At 40.4% G+C, this 22,508-nt stretch overlaps 3 protein-coding genes across 6 annotated transcripts; all 3 read right to left on the bottom strand.

The window, feature by feature from the left end:
- Positions 1–51: 51 nt before the first annotated feature.
- On the bottom strand, positions 52–6,973 carry tpx2 (TPX2 microtubule nucleation factor). Of its 4 annotated transcripts, none has more exons than XM_058410938.1 (18): positions 6,830–6,973; positions 6,469–6,598; positions 5,560–5,709; positions 5,312–5,432; positions 4,868–4,939; positions 4,733–4,780; positions 4,377–4,499; positions 4,164–4,273; positions 3,927–4,081; positions 3,238–3,409; positions 2,906–3,044; positions 2,508–2,727; positions 1,820–1,915; positions 1,557–1,727; positions 1,274–1,420; positions 1,017–1,128; positions 633–820; positions 52–431 (listed from the first exon to the last, which is right to left on the bottom strand). In XM_058410938.1, exons 2-18 carry the CDS (start codon positions 6,578–6,580, stop codon positions 321–323), a joined length of 2,247 nt encoding a protein of 748 aa, XP_058266921.1. In that variant the 5' UTR covers positions 6,581–6,598; positions 6,830–6,973; the 3' UTR covers positions 52–320. The 4 variants fall into 4 exon arrangements, with proteins under 4 accessions (XP_058266921.1, XP_058266923.1, XP_058266922.1 ...); XM_058410940.1 differs by having other exon boundaries at positions 633–799; XM_058410939.1 differs by having other exon boundaries at positions 6,469–6,619; positions 6,830–6,972.
- A 2,197-nt stretch (positions 6,974–9,170) lies between these two features.
- On the bottom strand, positions 9,171–12,551 carry trappc6b (trafficking protein particle complex subunit 6B). Its single transcript, XM_058409202.1, has 6 exons — positions 12,431–12,551; positions 12,162–12,229; positions 10,791–10,908; positions 10,512–10,595; positions 10,161–10,254; positions 9,171–9,458 (listed from the first exon to the last, which is right to left on the bottom strand). Exons 1-6 carry the CDS (start codon positions 12,506–12,508, stop codon positions 9,427–9,429), a joined length of 474 nt encoding a protein of 157 aa, XP_058265185.1. The 5' UTR covers positions 12,509–12,551; the 3' UTR covers positions 9,171–9,426.
- A 1,959-nt stretch (positions 12,552–14,510) lies between these two features.
- plagx (pleiomorphic adenoma gene X) lies at positions 14,511–21,733 on the bottom strand. The gene is made up of 2 exons (XM_058409135.1): positions 21,508–21,733; positions 14,511–18,835 (listed from the first exon to the last, which is right to left on the bottom strand). Exon 2 carries the CDS (start codon positions 18,686–18,688, stop codon positions 17,474–17,476), a length of 1,215 nt encoding a protein of 404 aa, XP_058265118.1. The 5' UTR covers positions 18,689–18,835; positions 21,508–21,733; the 3' UTR covers positions 14,511–17,473.
- Between the last annotated feature and the right edge of the window lie 775 nt (positions 21,734–22,508).

Here is a 22,508-nt window from a genome sequence, read left to right as displayed (position 1 = left end):
CCCTTACTCCAAACACACACACACAAAAAAAAAACACACTCTGCAACAAACTGTTCTAGCACACCTTTAATACATTAAAAAGGAGGGGAAAACATTAAGACAGAAAATGTTTGAGGCTACATGTACAAATGAAGGACAGGAAAGATATTGTACAAAAGTTCACATAATGCAATGCGTCAGTCTCAAACGAGTCTGAGTGTAGAATGATCCATACTAAGAAGCCAGCTTTAAAAAGCAGTTAAAAAGAATGATCTTCTTTAAAAAATAAAAATAGGGGCAAAAACAACATTTAATTATGTACAGTTTATCCTGATGGGACTTTATAAACGAAAGCGGTCGGAGAAATTTGGAGACTGGGGCACGGTGAGAGACACCTCGCTGTGCTTCAACTCAACTGGTTTGTAGCGTCTGATTGGCTGGGCTTTATGAACCTGTGACAAAGATAAAGCCATTTAGATACAACCCAGATTGACCATCATAGTTTGCACTCAAGCTCAGACTCACACAAAACACACCCCCACAGCATCACATCAGTAGTTCATGCTGCTGAGGCTGTTTTAGGTGAGGAAGAATTTCATATACCATGCTCAAACATTTATTAAGACTCCACAGTTGCAGTTTGACCAATGTACCTGTTCTTGCCGTAATCTGGCGATTTCTTCCTTCTCATGCTCCTCTTGCTCTCTGGCTTGTCGCTCCTCCATCTGCGCCCTCAGCAGTTCCTTCTCCTTCAGAGCTCGCTCAAACTCCAGCCGTTCTTTGGCCCGGCGCTCGGTCGACAGCTGGAAACCTTCGCCAACTACAGAATGAGTAGTATCGGCTTCAGAAAGTGCCAAAAGATATGATAAAATAGAGCCGAGGAAGAAGTTGATAATAGTGGGTGAAAATGGGAAGTAAAATAGAAGAGGTGGAGAGTTAGAGCAGCAAAACCACAGTGAAGCAGCACCAGCAGTGAGGTGACAGGTTCAAAACGGTCAACCGAAGCCCAAGTGCCAGACATGTTATGTGCAACATACCCAAGATGGAGCGGTTCTCTCTCTTGGGCACAAAAGGCTCCTTGTGCGCGACTACATTGGGTCTCGCCTTGAAGCACGCTGCGTCAGCTTGCTGCTTCAACTCGTCCTTCATCTAGGAGAGGTGTAAAGAAAACAAATGAAAAACAAAAGCATTTTCACCTTTATGCATAGGATTCAGTACTTCTGCAATAGGACTGTTCTTTTCCTACACAGTCTGCAGTTCTGTTTGGAAAGAAAGTAGAGGGGGAAAAAAGTACCATTTGTTCCCAACGTTCACTCTTCACAGATCCACGCTCATCCACCATCAGCTTGAAAGGAGTAGGTTTGGTAGGTTCAGTTACTTTCTTTTCTGGAAGACTCACTTCATGGAAGTCAGGCAGAGGCCTAGCCTTGAATTTGGGCACCTAAAAGAGACATGTTGCTTATAGACTGATCCGCAATGCTACTACAAATCAAGTGATTTTCAATTTGTCAAAATAGCTTCCAGTTATAATCAGTGATGGAGATAGTTGCAGAGAGCCACGGCTTGAGAATTTATACCTCCTCATTTCTCAGTTCTTCCAGTTTTCTCTCTTTCTGTGCTCGGCGCTCCTGCTCACGCTGCTCGAATGAGAAGGGACACATTTCTATGTGGGCCTTCCCTGCAGGTTTAGGATGGAAGGGCACATAATGGGGCACAGGAAGTGCCTTCATTGGAGCCGGTGCCTTCACCTGTGAATGTGCACAAACAGAAGTTCAGAAACAGCGCACAAAATTTTTTCCCCACCAATTAAGCCCATCCAAATTAAGAAGCTAGCTTGTACCTCTTCTATCTTGCGTTCCACACGTACACGGTTTTTGAGTGCAAAAGCAGGAGATTCGGGGACAGTAGGGTTCAGTACCTTCTTCTCTGGGACACCCTAAAGAAGAACCCAAAGCAAGTAGTTAGGAAGCTCAAAACACCATCATACAGGTTTATATGCAACTTATAAGCTTGACATGGTGGAACGAATCGCTAAATTCCTGATAATAGATTGGAAGGCAAATAATAATAGCTTTTGATTTTGGACTAGACTGGAGGTTAACATAACAGCATAGAGGGGACTAAACCTGTAAAAGGGATTGTTCAAAACACACGGGTATGACTGGCAGGTGTCCATAAATTTTACATTCAACACTGAATGTAAGCTTAAACCAAAAAATATGTTCTATAATGAAAAATCACTAACTACTTTCCTGTAACATTATGCTTAAGTGTTTTAGTCTTTAGTATGGATCAAACAAAAGAATCCCTATACAGTCTATATGATTGAAAACTTGGCCAACATTCCAACCTACCTAGTATACTCGCATGCTATTCTAGAGTCTTGACATTTTCTCCAATTTGCGTGCAAATAAAATCTGACCATCAAATTGAGGGTAAATGTAAAGAGCCAATTTGTAAAGCGCAATGCCGATCAGTTCATTTGGACAGACAATACTCGTCTTGTATACGGTCTACAAGATCCTTACCACTACTTCTTCCAGGATACGTGTTGGTAAAGGTTTGGAGTGGAAGGTGTGGTCTTCCTGCTCTACTACTGTTTTCTTGGTGGCGTTTCTCTCCTGTAGACGTTTCTCCACCTCCAGCTGGAAGCCCTCTGGACGAGTCGCTTCTTTAGGTGGAGGTTTCTTCGGAGCCAGGGCCCCTTCAAGGATCTTGCGATTGAGCTCGAGAGCCTTGAATTTGAACCTGAATTAAGACGAGGGTAACATTATGAATATTATGCTGAATCCACCTCATCAAAACTTTCACCTTTCCAGGTGATAATTTAATCCGTATAGCAAAAACTAGGCCTTTTATGGATGGACATGTTAGAGGAGCTACAAAAAAAAATAAATAATAAAAATAAAAATCTAGAGCTACTTACTGCTGCAGTTTTTCTGCTTCTTCAGCCTCAATCTCTGCAGTACTCTTCACCGTGACAGGGCGGCTCCTCTGGCGGGTGAGGAGCTGAGGGGTGTGAGGGTGAGTAACCTTGGGCTTCTCAGTCTTCACTGGTGTTGGGCCTGAGGATACACATGAAAGTCTGGTTAGCATAATGAAGATCTAATTAAGCTACACATTTACAGATTTTAAGTAACATTAATCAGGACAAGTATAATACACTTGCTCCAAATACATACATTCAATATGCTTAGCATGTCAACATAAAAAGGCTCATCAACAATTAAATCTTTAATAACTGAAGTATTGACCCACCCTTTTCCTGACACTGCCGGCTGCGCAGGTGATAACGGGTTGGTGTGCGCTTCTGAAACTGTTCAATCTGCTCAGCCATGGACACATAGGAACTGGTTTCCTCCAACTTCCTCTTGTTGCCAGTAGAGAGGTTGAAGGGCTTTGGGACTGTGGTGCCCTTGTGAGCCTTCAACTATAAAAAGGGTCACAATTGAAAAATTAGCCTGTTGGGTCATATGGACATACCTCTGATACAGCGCTCAAACATATACGCATTTCTGTTGAAGGCAACTCAATGGACTAGAGACTACCTACAAGACTAGAGATATTTGATCAGATAGCAAACAAATTTTTAATCGTATTTGCCCTCTTGACTTTGCTTACCTGACGGCAAATATGGCTTGTTTAAAGAATGGTCAAAGACAAAATTGAATGCTTAAAACACAAATGGACAGAAGACTTCATCTCTCCTCCTGCTATCAAATTCAAAACAGATGCATCACCTATTTTGTTTGTGGTGCTAGAGAAAAGCATGAATGAAAATTTATTCATAACACTATGAAGAATAATTAAAAAAAAAAACCCACTAGGAATTGTCTTAAAATTAAATATTTTTTGTTTATCTGGACTTTTATTACAAGATGTTTAGGAATTTTTGCTTGATACTCCTGACCCGGACATTCACACCTGCTTTTAAAGTAGATACTCACAGGTGAGGCCGGGTGCTTGCGCAGTTGTGAGGTAAAGTCACTCTCCTTGTATGAAGCATCAGTAACATCCATCTGATTTTTCAGTCTATTATCTGAGCGGAAGTGGAATTCTTTGGGAATGGTGGTGGACAGCACATGCTTCTTTGGAGGCTGACCTTTAAAGAAAGACAGTTAAGTGAGGCTCATCTCCTAGCAAAGTCATAACTATTTCATCCCAACAATATGTTGCGAACTCACTTCCTGCCAGTGCAGCTCTGTAGCTGGCCTCATTTCTCTTGCGCTGCTCGGCCACCTCCTTCTGTAGAGCCTCGATGCGCTCCAGCTCCTGCTGCTCGGTGCTCTTCTGTCTGCAAGCAGAAAAGTCATTTGAGTAAATGACATTACAGAAATAACCCGAATCACCCTATCTGACTCGGGGTAGACAACTAGCTTAATGTTACTGCTACTTACTGGATAGCAGAGGCACTGGATGTAGATGCAGCACCTGAGACCACAGGTGGTTTGTTCTTTAGCCTGACGCTGCGTCTGGCGGCAGCACCACTGAGGCGAGCTTGCTTTGCCCCTGTTGAGCTCCTAGAGGGAAACAGAAAAAAGGGGGGTGTCATATGTAACATTCCATGTAGGGAAAACAGAGGTGGATTACCTGAATACTGAAAAGCCTCATGACAACCCAAAAAAAAAAAAAGAAAGGCACTATCAAAATATCGTGCCACATTTTTTAACAGAATGCCACCAGTGATCACGCCCCATCATGCGACATAACCATTAACCCTGTGCACCAACCCTACACACACAGCCCATTTTACCTTCTTGGTGGGCGGATAACTGTTCTTCTTCTTGGAGTTGGAACAACTCTGTAAATAATCAATCAATATGATGCTCTAACTGAACACTATTGTTAAACCCCTGCATGTCATGTTGTATCGTGACCCTTGACTTACCTCCTTTTCTTAATCACAGGAGGCGGAGAAGGAGCTTGAGTTCGCTCTTTGACCACAGGACGCTTCAATACTCTGAGGAAAGCAAATGTAATAGAAAAGATTACATTTTTAGATTTGACTGGGACATACTTTTATGGTTATTGTCCACTTTCACACCAAACCCCTATAAACTGTGACATACAAAGTCAGACATTTTCTCTAAATCGATTATTTTATAATGGGTGCACAGTATTTATTACAGATTTATTTTAGGTGAGTCACTCGTGAATACAACTTCACAAAATACTCTAGTCTCAAAACCATCTGCTTTCATTTATTTCATTGAAAAGTGAGTGCCTGCAGCACGAGAAAATCCATTGGCTTAAGTCAGTACTTGAAGGGTAAGAATGCACTGTATATTTAAGGCATTTTGCACCCATATTCAGAGCAACTACTCCACTGTACCTGCGTGGCTGAGCTGGAGCACTCTTCTTCTGAGTCTGACTAGGAGCTCTGGTGGGTCTGTTGTCTCCCCATGAAGTCACAATGTTAGACGGTGGTTCTGAAGCAGAATCTTCAGGAACATCTAAAGCCAAGCATTAAAAATATTCATGTGTGTCTTATTTAAACATTTAAAGCCTCAATAAGCTATATTATACACTACATATCGATAGCATCCAAACAGAATTGAATCCACAATACAAAAGTCTTACCTTTTGACACTTTCGTATCAGCCCCATGAACAATGGGTGTGACGATGGCTTTAGGCAGGTCTTCACCGTGCGTCCCATCAAAAGGTTTTGGAGCCCTTAAGGGGGTTGTGAGTTGCTCCATTTCCCCATTTTTTGGAGCAGCCATTATATCTAAAGGAAGTAACTAGTCTTTATTCGTCACATATTACTGGACAGTGAAATTCTTTCTTCGCATATCCCATCCTTGGGGGTTGGGGTCAGAGCACAGGGTCAGCCATGACACACCACCCCTGGAGCAGGGTGGGTTAAGAGCCTTGCTCAAGGACCTTAACTGTGGCAGTTTGGCAGTGCTGGGGCTTGAACCACTTGAGCTACCACCACCACCCCACGGAAGAATATAGCCATGGTTGTAGACAGACATAACCATCCCAACTTTCCCAGTTTACATATACAGCATTTGGCAGACACCCTTATCTTGTGACTTACATTTATCCCATTAATCCAACTGAGCAATTGAGGGTTAAGGGCCTTGCTCAAGGGCCATACAGTAAATGTTTGCCTTCAGTCTTTTGGCTCTAAGAACCATTTCAAGTATCCTGTTCAAAACTTTTTGGACATGTGTCCACTCCTCCTTCATTTCTGGCTGGGACACATCACAAAGATGGACAAGGCCATCATTTCTTCCAGACGGAAACCAGAACTTCGCAAGCTACCTTGGCTTCAATCAGGCTGTTAATAAACAAGTTTTAACAAAATAATCTCTTCTTTAAAAAGTGGGAAATTTTTTTTTCGATCTATATGATAACAGCGAGTGTAGATAAACTGCACGCGCATGTGGAGGCTGGGAAAGGTTACCACTGGAGGCAAACAGGGCGTGATTATGACAAATCTAACTGTTTAAGAGAATATATTTTACTTTTTTTAACTTACCAAACCACTGATCAGCATTATCTTCAGAGTCTGGACTAAAATCGTGAATTACATGAAACGGTGCATCGAAAGTGTACGGATCAGCAGAGTCTCCAGCCTGCTGCACGTCCATCTTCTCAACCCGAGGCGTCTGCAAAGCCAGATAATTGAGCTAAAACACGGAGAAATTAACTAGCTGATTGTTTTTTTTCCCTTCATTACATGACACTGAATAAAGCGTTAGTTACAGTACGTGAACACAACGGAAAATGGAGGACTAGCATGTCTGTGCTAGCAAAGTCAACAGGAAATATAAACTAGCACGAATATCACTATAAACTTCCACAATATTACAGCACAATCAGTTAATAATCGTTCTTACCCTCAAAAAAACACCTTTTCTATTGTAGCTGTCCAGAAAACAGACACAAAAATAATAAACACGACCAACTCGGACCAACGGACGCGTAGGAAACTCAACAGTCCACTGAAGAGGAGAAGACGAGTTTGAATCTCAGCGCCGTTGGGCTGCGTTTTAAAAATCAGCCAATGGCGACGCTGATCGGGATGAACTCGGCTTCCTATTGGTCACATCAATGCGAGCAATGGCCCACGTGACGTTGTCTTCTTTTCACTCTGCCAGGGGTGCGCGTATTTCCGGGACATTTAAAACAAGGGGGGCATGTTTGTGTTGTTTTAATATGCAGGAGGTGTATTCTTCATTTTAACAACAAAAGTTATTTTGAGCACACCAGAGATTAAAAAAAAACGTGTCAATGAACTTATCAAGACTAAAAAAAAAAAAAAAAATACTTGAACATATTAAATTCAACGAATAAGTCCCTTGAATACAATCCTGCCCTTAATTCTAACTGTAACCTCAGTCAGATGCTCCCTCAAAATACATTACTTTATAGTATATATTAGATTCTTTGACCTGTTTATTGTTATACATGTGAAAAAAACACACATCCACGGTGATTACGACTACTGAGAGTTAATGGCGGAAGTATGTGGACATATGTGGGTCTTAAGCAAAGAGTTACAACAAAATTTGAAGCACACAGTTGTCTAGAAGGTCTTTGTATGCTGTAGCATTACAATTTCCCCTTCACTGGAACGAACAGGTCCAATCCTGTTCAGCATGACAACGCCCCTGTGCACAAAGCATCATGAAGATGGTTTGCCAAAGTTGGAGTGGAAGAACTCAAATGGCATGCACAGAGCCCTTGCCTCAGCTTCACTGAATCCCTGATCTCACTAACGCTCCACTGCGAAACTCCAAAATCTAAATTCCAGAAGAGTGGAGGTTTTTTTTTTTTAAGAGCAAATGGGGAGTGAATCTCGAATGGGACGTTGAAAAAGTACATACAAGTGTGGTCAGGTGTCCATATACTTTTGACCACACAGTGATTTCCCTTTTAGAATCGTTTATTGTTAATCAAACTGCTAACTGCTTCAAATGGTCTGAAACAAACCACACTTTTTTGTGTGTTAAAGTATTGATCCTGTCCTGTCTTATCCACAAAAGGCTGCAGTTGGAGTAATTTTTCATTTGATATCAAATAAAGCGATCATTCCTGCATAGTTACACTATCAACTATGTGCACACCACGGAAGATGGAGGACTAGCATGTTTGTTCTAGTAAAGTCAGCAGGTAATATAAACTAACATGACTATTACTATGAACTACTACAATACTATAGCACATAATCAGTTATATATCTTTCTTACCCTCAATAAAACTCTTCTATTGCCACTGGATTCTGTCAATAATACACACAAAAATAATACAACAAACTCTTATCTGATGCTGGTGTTGGGGAAATTTTTCATTTCAAGCTAGCCTTATTCACACCTGATATCTCTTGTTTAATCAGTGAAGCTTGGCTTTCATTAGACTCAGGTGTGACGTCTGCTTGGCTGGAGTGAAAACCTGCACCCACATTATACCCTTTCTGGATAATACTGGACACCCCTGCTTTAGCACAGTCTATTGTCACTCTTCAATAATGGGAAACGGTAATAATGGTATGATTCTGCCCTGGTAAGAGACAGTTTTTCAATAGGTTTGGCAGATCCATAGCTTTATTTGGAAATTTTAAGGAAAGCTCCATCTTGAAACATTTAAATATGTTTATATTGAAATAATAAATGTCTAGTGAGTCTGTTGTTAATTCTTTTGGAAATTAGAGGTTATCTTCCATGCAGATGTCACATGTGGACATTGCTGGTGCAGTTCCAGTGTCAATCATAAAGGTCAGATTTTGCTGATAGCCACTAAACACTAGAGATGCTTCTTTCCTTCTTGACTCATTTTCCAGAGACATTAAACATCATGTTAATGAGAAATCCATTGTAGTGAAGATGCTGGTGCAGATGTTGGCCCTTCAGGGTGGATTTTTTCTTTAATGGAGTCTGGAAGCTCATATACTTTATTCCATCCATCCATCCATTGTCTATACCCGCTTTATTTCAAATTAGGGTCACAGGGATCTGCTGGATCTGTCCCAGCACACACTGGGCGAAAGGCAGGGGTACACCCTGGACAGGTCTACTTTATTCCAAAAAAGACTAAAACCAAATATACACTAGAGATCTAACACAAACAGTTAGACTACACTTTGTGACACGACTTGATGCTTATTTAAACTAATTTGACGAGCCATGCCAATATTCTATCCTGCGCATTCAAATAAGACATGATGTACAACTTCAAACAGAAGACATTTTAATGATATCTTGTGCAAATGATGTAGATGATATAGTGTAAAACCCATAATAAATCAAGGTTATGGTACAAATGAACACAGTACATTAAGGCATGACCTCAACATGCTATAGATTGCATGCAAGGAATTTAAGAGGCATCAATGGAGGAAAAAAAACCCCAAACAAAACAGTATAATAAAATCACAAATAAACAGAACTATGACAGATGTGTATATATTATAAAGACTTTGTTCTTGTTCAGTGTTTTACATCTTCTGGATCATCACCTGGAATTTACCTGAGAAGAGAAGAACAGTCACAGTGAGTGTGTTACGCTGAGATGCGAGTAAAATAATCAGTAATTCCCTAAAAAGAGTTCAGGACGAGTTGTAAGTGTGACGCTGAGTACCTTATATACTACCCTGCTGATGCACTCTTATACTCAATCTTTTTGTCTCTGTCTGGGTTAGGCTCTGTCTTTCTCGGCATCTCCATCTCTCTTTCTCTTTCTTTCTCCATCAGCTCCTGTTTCTCTCCATCTCTCTCTGCATTGTGGTCTCTCTCATATCCATTCTCTGTCTTTAATCTGTCTGTCTCGCTCTTCTGCTCTCTGTCCCCTCACTCTGACTCCACTTCCCTCTCACTGTCTCCATCCTCATCATGTCTTTGCCTCTCTCTCTCTCTCTTTCTCACCAGGCTGTTTCTGTCTCTCTCTCAGTCTCCAGTCTGTCTCCTTGTCTCTCTTAGTCTCTATCCTGTCTTTCTTTTTCTCTCTCTCTCTCCATCCTGTCTTTGTCTCTCTCTCAGTCTCCAGCCTGTCTTTCTCTCTCTCTATCAGTCTCTAGTCTGATGTTCTGTCTCTGTCTCTCTCAGTCTCCAGCCTGTCATTCTGTCTCTCTATAACTCTCTATCCTGTCTTTATCTCAGTCTCCAGTTTGTCTCAATCTCATCCAAAACTCTGTGTGTGTGTGTGTGTAATCATTAAAACAGTTCTCCTTACAAGCAGGCATGACGGACACCTCAGCAGTGACGATGCTCTTCACACCGAGATTGTAGAGCCCTCCTCTCACCAGGCCGCAGGTAAACGCCAAATACTGTGCAGGATGAAACGAAAAAAGAAAAAAAAAAACTTTCAGTCACAGAAATGTGACAAAAAATGAAGCCAAAGAACACAAAAATACACAACAGCAGATAGAATGACTACGCTAGGTATTAAAAAGTGTGTGAACATGTTGGTATATAGACCAGTGTCCCATCCAGCAGTTCAATGAAGATTTGGAGCTCAAGGTTTTACATTTTGTTGGTTTCGCAAGATTTTAAAAAGATGCGCGTCGTCAGGGTGCATGTGTACCTTTGGGGCATGCTCCAGATACTGTTTACCAGCAGACAGTTGGTTCAGTAACCGAAACTTATTATCCTGTAAGACGTAAATACCCTGCCAAAAAAAAGTGGGGATTGGAGTTACACGCTATTGCATCATGACTGCAGTATCTGAGGTAATAATTGTAAAGTGTAAACAGTGCATCACTGCAGCACATTACTGTGACCATAAGTGTTTCAACCCATTAACACATTCAGGCTCTGATAGACTGATGATGATGATGATTCAAGTCGATCTACACACACTTACCTGGTGGTTTGTTCTCAGGTTATCAATCTGCTTCTTAAACACACAGGTCCAGAAATCTTTGCAGATGAATTTCATGACATCGAGCTCGTCTTTAAAACGTGCCGTGTCTTTGGTGAACCTATAGAAACAGTAGAGACCGTAACCATCACCGAGATTTTGAAACTTTTTAAACATACACTGTTTTGGGACGTCTGCCTTTACATGCACATAAATGTAATATGGAGTTGTCCCGCCCTTTGCAGCTATAACAGCTTCAACTCTTCTGGGAAGGCTTAACACAAGGTTTAGGAGTGTGTTTATGGGAATTTTTGACCATTCCTCTCTAGAAGCCCATTTGTGAAATCAGCTGATGTTGGACAAGAAGGCCTGGCTTTCAGTCTCCGCTCTAATTCATCCCAAAGGTGTTCTATCAGGTTGAGGTCAGGACTCTGTGCAGGCCAGTCAAGTTCCTCCACACCAAACTCACTCATCCATGTCTTTATGGACCTTGCTTTGGTCACTGGTGTACAGTCATGTTGGAACAGGAAGGGGTCATCCCCAAACTGTTCCCACAAAGTTGGGAGCATGAAATTGTCCAAAATGTTTTGGTGGATTGGAGGGGTGTCCCAAAATTTTTGGCAATATAGTGTATAACTTTGCATAGGTTATATTAATTTCTTTTGACCAGGGGTGCACAAATATTTGCACACAACTCTATGTATGCATCAGAAATATATATATATATATATATATATATATATATATATATATATATAAAATATATATAAAGACCATGATTGACACTATAATATACACCAATCAGGCATAACATTATGAGCACTGACAGGTGAAGTAAATAAGACTGATGATCATGGCACCTGTTAGTGGGTGGAATATATTAAGCAGCAAGTGAACATTTTGTCCTCAAAGTTGATGTTAGAAGCAGGAAAAATGGACAAGTGTAAGGACTTGAGCGAGTTTGATGCCAAGGACCAAATTGTGATGGCTAGACCACTGGATCAGAGCATCTCCAAAACTGCAGCTCTTCTGGGGTGTTCCCGGTCTGCAGTGGTCAGTATCTATCAAAAGTGGTCCAAGGAAAGAACAGTGGTGAACCGGCGACAGGGTCATGGGTGGTCAAGGGTCATTAATGCACATGTGGAGTGAAGGCTGGCCCGTGTGATCCGATCCAACAGACGAGCTACTGTTGCTCAAACTGCTGAAGAAGTTAATGCTGGTTCTGATAGAAAGGGGTCAGGATACACAGTGCAGGACGGGTCGGGACTGTTTTGGCAGCAGACCAGCACAAAATTACGCAGGTGTTCATAATGTTATGCCTGATCGGTGTATGATTTATTGAGCGTAGTTCTGAGTTTGACAATGTTTACTTACCTTTCGATGAGACCTTGTCCTACACGAAAGCCTATGTTCTCAAGCTTGGAAACACACCGTCCATTTTCCTAGATTCCAGTAGATTTTATAAGATAATTGTACAGCAATTTTTTTTTCCACAGGGAGAAAATTAACTTAATTACACGAGCAATATCATCAGCTGACACCAGCTAGTTAGTTAAAGCCATTAAACGCTTACATATGAAACATTTCATAACTTACTTGTAAAACAATATTATTAGAAATGACATGATTATATTATATCTTACATTTTCCCCGCTCTCTGCGTTGTTGACATATTGAATAAGTTCATTATGGAGGAACTGAAAAAGAGCCTCGTCTGCCATTTCTGCTGGAAAAACAACACTGATCCAGCGACTTAACCAGCTAGTACATGGATATCATCTGTAGCTTTTAACACAAACAACTGCAATTTATATTAATAATAAATATTTACTCTGTCATGTTTATTTTTGCTTCCCAAATATATCTATAAAACCCATACAACACATCAGTAGCGCCCCATTCCGGCAAAACACTGGCTGAAACCCAAATGGCTCATAACATCCTACAGAAGTGCACTACACTAGGTTGTGTATTATAGGCGTCTGCGCCCTACGTAGTGCACTATATATGTTTACTACAGACTCATTTGAGAGTCATCCAAGGGTCCTTGGCCTGGGCTTCCTATTTGCTTAAGCTGCCCGTATATTTGCCTGTTTGGTCAAAAAAAATAGAAAAAGAAATAAATTAACAAATTATTAAATTCATAATATGTGAATAGAAATGTTATAAAAGTTTATCCACACACGTTTGCTTTAAAGTGAACTGAAATAACCAGCTCACTGATACTGCTGACGTTTGCAGATGTTCTTACAGATTGACGTCAGTGAAAAAGCCATTTCAGTCAAAAAATACAACATCCATATATTTTTATCATGTTGAGGGAAAATGTACCAAGTTGAGTCAAAGTCCCTAAACACCACTGTGTTTTAATATAATCATATATTTAAGTCATTAAGAAAGCATTTTAGTGTGTGTTTAAGAGTAGGTTCTCAAATGTAGATGCACTTAAGTATATAATGGGTTCCTCAGGGGTTAACACTAAACAATTTCTGAATTGGTTTTACTTTTTCTAAAGTGAACTTATCGTACAATTGTCTATGTAAAAACATTAAATTTCACTCAGACAAGAAAACTGGAGAACCCTAGATGGACCCGTTCTTCTCTAAGTCTGGCACAGACTGCATAGAAATATGAGAAATCAGTGAAATGATATTATACAGCTATATACTGTATAATATACCTCAATTAAAATACTTTTACAATATACTAGAATTATTCCAAACCAAATGTTTTTTCTCAGAAGTTATTGGTCTTCCTATACTTGTAGCAAAAATACATCTTCAGTGATTAGTTTTGATTCGATTATTTATTTCCTATCGCATTCAACTTCTATGATATCCTGTTCACATCTTTGAAATGGCTGAACCTCATTTCTCATTAAACTTTCTCTACCCAAAGCAACCGAACTAGAGACATACCTCCAAGTTTTTTTTCTTATCGGGTTTCAGAAACTAAAAACCCCTTCATTTTAGGCACAAAACCTTTGAAGAACGTTTAAAGGTGTATGTGTTAACTAGAAAAACTATAAGACACAGACTTCGAACTATCTGTAATGATCTTATTCTCAATACCTAGAACTTGTCTGCTATTTGAAACTGTTGTGGAGCATTTTCAAGAGTTCTTTACGGCTTCATTAAAGAGAATTTTAGGATTTTCTACTAGGATCTTGTTCTGGATCATATGAAAATACGACTAAAGAACTTTAAAATACTTGCAACCATCAGTGTGTTGAAATTGGCAGATAATGCCAGATCTTGGGAGAACATCTTCCTTGCAACATGTTAAGTTAATTTTCTTAGTTCCCTTTATAAAAACACAGGAATCAGCCTTAGTTACGTCATTTTCAACATTAGATGAGATTATTTACACTACAGGTTCTTTACAATACACCAAAATCTAATCCCAAAACCACTAAGTCTAACATAAATGACACCAGAAACATGTTTCATGGACGTTCCTCAAGGTTGAATATCAAATTAAAAGGACAAAAAGTATTTTATCATTCTATAATAAATTAAAAAGGCTAATTGTTAGCAATTTGGTTCTATATCAACAGCACAGAGGCTCTCTCTCCATTAAAGTAAACACAAATGCAAACAAATGTGTTATAAAGGTCTACAGAAGATTCTGAACAAATGTAAACACTGTTCTTTCTCACTTATTAGTCCAGATTACTTAATTAGAAGGTTGGTTAAAAGAATGCCAAGACTCAGGAGTCTCGAAGATACTTTATTTTCTCTGTCATCCATGAATTTGTTCCTAAGTACATTTAATGAATTCAGCCTTTTTTTTCTTGAAAATGTGAAAAAAGACTTAACAAAAGACCAACTGAACGACAACAAGTGCCACGATTGGACATTATTAAAGATGTAAACCATCTTACTCCAGTGAGATACCCACATAAACACAGTTGCAGATATGTCTGAGGTAGTTACGTCTGAGTCCAAACACGTCACAGTAACAATGGGTTCCAGTTCCATTTCGACTCGGGCCTTTTTTTCCCTTTTCCTTCTGTAGCAGAAACCGAATTCATCTCGCCGACGATTTTCTTCTCCCGAGTCGTTCGTGCCATTTGCAGAAAATGGGACCGTCAATAACCATTAACTCGTGTAATATATCCGTAATGGGAAAAGTAACAGAAATCACATGAGACAAAAATACTTTGTTTTTAAATGGGATTAAAGGACTGGGGAGGGGGGACCACTAATCATACGTTCCTTCAGTAGCTATTCCTTTGTGAAGTATTTCGATATTTCAAATCATTTGCTTTTCCGATGAATTTATGGAATGAACAGAGAGAAATTAAGAGTTACAGGCAACAAGACAAACAAAATTGTCTTCACACTTCACACCGTTGTTCCGTACGCCGTCGATCCACGGAAAGCAACAGCACCGTTTCAAATTTCACCTTAAAACGCTAAAACAACACGAATAAAAGCTAATTTTTATTTTAATTATAACACCTGACTCTATAATCGTCTCAGTTTCCTTACTACTGAAATGCACTCTAAAATCCCCACTTTTTTTTTTTTTTTTTTTTGCTTTTAAGTTCTCTACATCCACTACATCATTTCATACAGGTATTCACTTTGCTTTTCTAGCCAATATCACGAGAGGGGAGACGGCTCCCCGGCGGAGAAGTCCACTAAAAGAGGTAGATTATATACTGCGTGAAAGCTGCGAGTTGGGATGTGATTTAGACCACAGTTTAAAACTGACTCTTGAGTCATGGAAGTGCTTCTGACTGAGAAAAGTGCTTGTACAATGGAGAACACTGTGATAATCCAGTCTCTTTTTCCAAAGAATATTACAAGGTACAGAACTTGCGTAAAAGTCAGAGATCACCCTTTTGGTTCATTTCATTTCCAGACAGTAAGTGCACGGTATGGAGTTTTTCAGTGTCAAAATAACTTGTGCAGGTTTAAGATCAGAACTTTTAGTATTCAGTATATCTACCCTTACTTTTGTTACAGCTCCGACTCTTCTGGTATGTATGATATACAGTGGAACCTCGGGATACGAATTTAATTGGTTCTGAAGGCGAGTTCTTAAGGCGAAAAATTTGTATCGTGAAACGAATTTTCCCATAAGAAATAATGTAAATGTAGATAATCCGTTCCAGCCGCCCAAAAACATGACCAATTTTCCCAATACGAAGCGTATGGAAACTGTACGGCTGCTTACAAAGAACTGACCCAAGCCAAGCATTCCATGTCAAGGCTCCTCACAGGAAGTCGTGCCACCAAGCTTGGGCTAAAAATAAGAACAGACCGCCCACGCCACGGATCGGTCAACAAAAAAATGCCCGAAAAATCACCTAGCTTTCGCATGCATGCTGAAGGCAACGTTGGTATCGTGGGTTGACTCTTTCTAAACAACTTTCGCTGACTAGACAAAAATTTGTAAACTCACTTCGGCTTTGTTTGGCTTTCCACTGATGCAAACGAGTTTTGAACGGCTCCTGGACATATGCGCAACATAGCCAAAGTTCAGCTCGGTTTGTTTGTATGCTGAAAATTCTTCATATACCAATGCAAAAATTCGTAAGAGAGGGCATTCATATGCCGAGGTTCCACTGTTCCATGTTCTTCTCTCAACACCTCCAGTAACCAAAAATACTCCCAAACATCATCTCACTGCGATATCTACAGTGCCAATTCTCAACACATCCAGCTTTGGAAATTACACACCGCATAAGTTTCAACAGAATTTCCTTTGGCCTTTCCGCTTCTATATGCAAGGCAAGTACCCTTCTCGAAAATATATCCTGTAGCCATTTTAGACACAAACTTGCTGGCTTGAAGGTATGTGTCATTTTTGAAGGGTACGTCTTAACATCTTTCGATATGAGTTGTTATCGCAGCTGCATCTTGTCTCTGATGTTACACTAGGAGACAGATGTTAAAATTATTTGAAACCTTTCAGATTTTTTGACACTTCTGAGTTTCCTGCTATAACGAGCGTAGCTGTGTTGGCTTCCATTTTATTTATCCCCAATAACTGCTTTATCTAGGTGTGGACTGCAGTGGAGCCTATCCCGGGACCACTGGGTGTTAAGCGGGAATACATCCACACACACACACACGTGTAACTTAGTGGTTAAGGTGTTGGATTACTGATCGGAAGTTTAAATCCCAGGTCCACCAAGCTGCCACTGCTGGACCTTTGAGCAAGGCCCTTAACTCTTAATTGCTCAGTTGTATAAATGAGAAATTGTAAGCAGCTCTGGGCGTCTGCCAGAAATGTAAATGTAGACACTATTGTTTAATTTCCAGTTCAATACATGTTCCCTGCATTACTGTCTGATCTGCAGACATTTCTTTGACTTGCCATTTTGACTGGAATTTAGTTGAAATAAACGGCGGTCTCTGACTTTTGCACATCATCGTATTTCCTCAGTTTAGTTCAATGCAGACTTCTCGATACTAAATGAATCTAAATAACACCATAAATCACTACAATCAAATAAAGGGAAGAAGTACTAAGGAAAAAAAATAAAATAATAAAAGCTAAGTCAAAACTATTCTAAAACAATCTCTATTCAATCCAAAATTCTCCCAAATCATCTTATTCTACAGAATTTTATCGAGTCGTATCTGTAAAGTAAGAGCCTTCGATCGAAGTCTGCTGAGTGCTTCTCTGGAGGTGTACGCGAGGATACGCATCACTCAGTTTAAGAAGGAACATCACTGTTGGAAGGCCTGATGGAATCGAGGTAGAGTAGGAGAGAAACCAGGAGGCTGATTTAAATGCCCCAAGGCATGAGGCTCGTGCAGCGGCTGCGGCTGAAACGAGGCGAGCGGCCCAGGGAGCTGAGAGGTAGGAGTCGGTGAGCAATCTGTGGTAGTTGTAGAGTATCCCATCACAAGGCCTCCTGAACTCAAAGGGGCACTGTACGGTGGCAGACCGAACGGCAGGAAGCCCAGCAGTGGCGAGAGGTCCACGTTAGCAGCGGTGGGTGAAGCCTCGGCAGTGGCGTTCCTGAGGGTGAAGTGGGCAGGTTGACCTCCCAGGCTATCAGGAAGAAGGTCACTCGGTCTGGACGCAGAGGTTGCAACTGTGGCCTGAGGTGGCATCGGGCCACACTGGAGCTCGTTCAGGAAGTTCTCCATCTCAACTTTCAGATATGAGGTAGCGGAGGCAGGCTGGTATCGCTGAGCCTCATGGTACTGTTGGGGCTGGTGCTTGCTTGGCTCAAAATAACAGCCCACACCCATGGGGCTGGATAGGGATCCAGGCACCACAGAATGATGGTGACTGACCCCTGAGGTAGAGGCACTCTGCAGACCTTGAGGGTTGAACATACCCATCGAAAATGCTTCCGAGGCATCCTTAGGAGATCCCGAGGTGCACATGGTCAGACTCGGTTCTTCCTTCACCACACTGGGGGGCGCGGACGTGAGGACGTCCAGTTCCTGGGCATGACTCTTCTTCAGGTGGCGGGTAAGATGGTCACGTCGGCCGAAGCGCTGAGCGCAGCGAGGGCACAGGAAGTCCCTTCTGCCTGTGTGCACCACGGCGTGACGCCTCACATCCTTACGAGTAAAGAAGCGCCGGCCGCAGCGCTCACACTGGTGCTTTCGTTCTCGCACGGCCCCGCCCGGAGGAGGACGGCCGGTGTGGGTGCTCAGGTGCTCGAGAAGACTCGGCATGCTTTCAAAAACCTGACGGCACACCTTACAGGAAAGGTCTCCGGTCACAGAGGTGACGTGGGTAGCCACGTGGCGTCTCAGACCCAGTCGAGTGTTGTAGTGTTTGCCACACTCTTCACACTGTAGCTCTTGCTTGTTGGAGTCATGGGTCTGTAGGTGGCTGTTTAGCTGCTTCTTTTCGTGGAACATCGCTTCATACGTACGAGCAGGTTTTAGGATGTTTGTGCTTGGACATTTAGCAGAAGCCATTTCTTGCACAGCATGGTTATGGTGAGTTTTCGGATTAGGTATAAATATACATATGCAAGATAGTCAATGGAGTTCAGAATACCAGAGGTCCAACTTTTTCATAGAACTTCTCTTGAGATGGTTGGTAGTCCTTGCATGTTTAACATCCTGTACAAAGACACAAAGGTGTAATGAGAAAGCAAGTTCATCTTCAGTTATAAACCAGGTTCAAGAATGTTAGAACTGTCGTGTTGTATTTATTTTGCTGTCCATATTGTACTGAGTCTCCTTGCTCAGCGTATATATTGTCTTGTTCTGTTGTACATTTGCACTGTAACCCTCATCACTGTCCACTTTATTAGGAATACCTGTCCTTCAGCACATTCATGTAGATACATGGCAAAAGCTTCAGTTAATGTTCACAAATATCAGAATGTATCCTTAACTGTGGAATAGATTATGGTACCAGATGGACTTGTTTGCATATTTCAGAATTTTCACACAGTCTCTAGTGTTTGCATAAAATGCTGAGAAAAACAAAAAAACATGAATGGAAACACCTTGATGATAAGAAAAATGTCCAGATTGGTCAAAGCTACTAGGAAGGATAATAGTAATGCAAATAATCACTCTTTACATCTGTGGTGAGAAGAAAATCATCTCAGCATGCGCAAAACTTCAAACCTTGCATCGGATTGGCTACAACAGCAGAGGATCACGTCAGGTTCCTTTCCTGGCAGCGGAGAACAAGAATTTGAGGACATCATAGGCAAACTCATCGAAACAGGATAGACTGGGGAAAAAAAAAAAAAATCACTAGGTGATTTGTTTCAACTTCCAGTTTTGTCGAGTCTGCGCCTACGATTGCCTCAGATTCTTGTTCTTGGCTGACAGGAGTGAAACCTGAAGAGATCTTCTTCTGTTATAGCTCATCCACTTCAAGGTTCCATGTTTTGTGCATGAAATGCTTTTCTGCTCACCAGGGTTGTTAAGAGCTCTTATTTGAAATGCTATAGACTTCCTGTCAGCTCAAACCAGACCTCAGATCCCTCTCATCAGCCTCCAGACCCTCTGCTCACAGGAATTCTTTCATTTTTGCACAATTCTGTGTAAAATCTAGAGGCAACGTCATGTGCGAAAATCCCAGGAGATCAGCAGGTTCTAAAATACTCAAACCAGCCCATGTGGAACCAACAACCACGCCACAGGCAAATGTCACAGAGATCACACTTATTTTCCTATTCTGATGTTTGATGTGAACATTAACTGAATTGTATCTGCATGATTTTATACACAAAAACAAGCCTGATTGGATAACTGCATAAATGAGCAGGTGCATAGATGTTCCTAATCATTCCTGTAGAAATAATTACTACAAAACTTCAGTGCACTGTACTAGCTTTATGTATGACAGTGTAATAATCCATCATGTCATGAAAAATATTCTAAAACGAATAGATGTTGTATCATTCCCTTCAAACTGCTTAACACACACCCTGATCTTCATATACATGACATATGGAAATGAATCAAAGGCCAGGAAATGGAACAGACGAACAGGTACAAAGCCGTACGCGTACAGCAGCTTGTTTATAAAATTCTTTTTTTCCGTTTGTGCTCGCACTTCTTTTCTTTACTTTTTCTTTCCTTTTCTACTCTTTCAATCCAGACTCAAGATACCATCAAACATAAGCTTAAAGTTCCTTTGCTTTACTTCAAAAACATACGATTTAGAGATTAGGAAGGATTGTACCCACTCAAAAAAAAGGGGGGGGGTAGAATACTACAGAATAATCTGATTACTCTTACTATAAATACTACTGAATTACTAATCGAATACTACCGAAACTTTAGTATGAAATAAATCATTATATAGAAATGAATAAAAATTATTTGCGTTTAATGTTCTACGAAAAAATTTGTGTTTCATGCTTCACAAAAAATGCATTCGATCCGATGCCGTTTTAAAATCTGCAATTGAAAATTGATGATTGAAAATGATTTTATTTTATGGTAATAATTACAGATTGTTTTGTGCAGGTTTAATATCTAATAAAATTCAGTTCAGGGGAAAACAGACATCTACATTTTGCATTTATTTTTATCCCAATGGAACAAAACATTTTTTAAAAAAGATGTGACAAATTTATGTGACAAACATTTAAAAAAAAAAATTAATCGTGTAAAAGCTGCTATATATTAATAAGTCTTATTAAATAATTTAATCTCATTTGGTTACACAGCCTGACTTTGGATAAAAGGAAATACACCATAGAATTTTTCCACGTACAAAAATAACGGAAATAATTCTATATAAATGACAGTGACGGTCAAAGAAACATATGAGAGATATTTCGGACACCTTTTTTTTTAATTCAGTAAAACGAGTTTGCACTTAGTCAGCAGAAGTGCATGCATTAGACCCCCATCATCATCCCACCACCATGCAGCTACAGCTCACACACACACACACACACACACACAATTACAACAAAACATCTAGATTACACATGCAGATTTTGGGGCATCGATCAGAAAACAAGTTTTCTCAATCGGAAAATGAAAGAAAAAGCCACCAAAAAACTATTTGTATATGTTAGAAACAAATCTAAACTTATATACGCTTACTTAACATGTTTGTTCAACCTCGAAACCGGCCAACATTTTTCCTCTGGTTTTTAAAACCGCTAATTAAAAATGTTCTTTTTGCACTTAAGAATGTTGACACATTTATGCACGTGAGCTAATTGAACCAGCCTGGATCTTAAGGCGGAATTGTTTTTATTAAAAAATAATATTTTTCTTTTCTTTTGCATTAAAAACAGCGGTGCAGCGCTTACCACAAAACTTTAAAGCCCCGCAGAAGTCCACTTTGTGTGCCGGATCAGATCACTAACCAGGCGCCAAAAACACGCTCCGTCTGCCATTCCTGCTTCCATCAGCAGCCAACAATCTACTGCAATAAATTTAAGCTTTTTTCTTGCTTTCTTTCCCCCCTTCTTTTCTTTAATTTCTGGAGTTTGTCCAGGCCTGCGGTGTTTTCCCTCTAAACACAGCGGCGCTCGAGCTGCTGAAGCGCGCGTGCATTGTGGGAGCGTGACGTCACGCGTTTTCTTTTCCTTTTTTCTTTTCCCCCCCGAGTTGGTTTTTTTTTTTTTTTTGTATCTCTCAGGACTCTTTTACTTCAATAAATCATCATTTTATCCATCAGCCAATAAATCCCGAAGTTTTAGGGGTTGTTTTTGTTTGTTTTCAATCATTTTTTCTCTACATATTGCCCTACTTTTTTTTTTTTTGTCTGCAAATCTTTGTGCCGTTTCCATGGCAATATGCACAGGAATATAGTCGCGTGAATACTAGCACAGTGTCTATAAAGTAGCCTAATTTTCTATATACAAACCTATATACTGTTAAAAGAAAACAGTTTTTAATGATAAATGATATATATATCTTAGTTCCCATGCCTTCAGGTGTTTATAATGAGCACGAGACAACCTGCCTAAGCTAACGTTGTAGTCTGTCATATACACCGACCAGGCATAACATTATGACCACCCGCCTAAGATTGTGTTGGTCCCCCCCTTTTTTTTTTTTTTTGCGGACCCGTCATGCACTGTGTATTCTGACACCTTTCTATCACAACCAGCATTGACTTCTTCAAAGCAACAGTGAAATGTTCACTCGTGTGTGTGTGTGTGTGTGTGTGTGTGTGTGTGTGTATACACCGATCAGGCTTAATATACTGAGCAGTGAGAGGTGAAGTGAATAACACTGATGCTCTCCTCATCATGGCACCTGTTAGTGGGTGGGATATACAGCTCTGGAAAAAAAAAAAAATAAG

The sequence above is a fragment of the Hemibagrus wyckioides genome, linkage group LG15 (genome assembly GCF_019097595.1).
Source record: "Hemibagrus wyckioides isolate EC202008001 linkage group LG15, SWU_Hwy_1.0, whole genome shotgun sequence".
NCBI lineage: Eukaryota > Metazoa > Chordata > Actinopteri > Siluriformes > Bagridae > Hemibagrus > Hemibagrus wyckioides.
The sequence above is the reverse complement of the archived record's forward strand: the minus strand, read 5'-3'. Positions and strand labels throughout refer to the sequence as shown.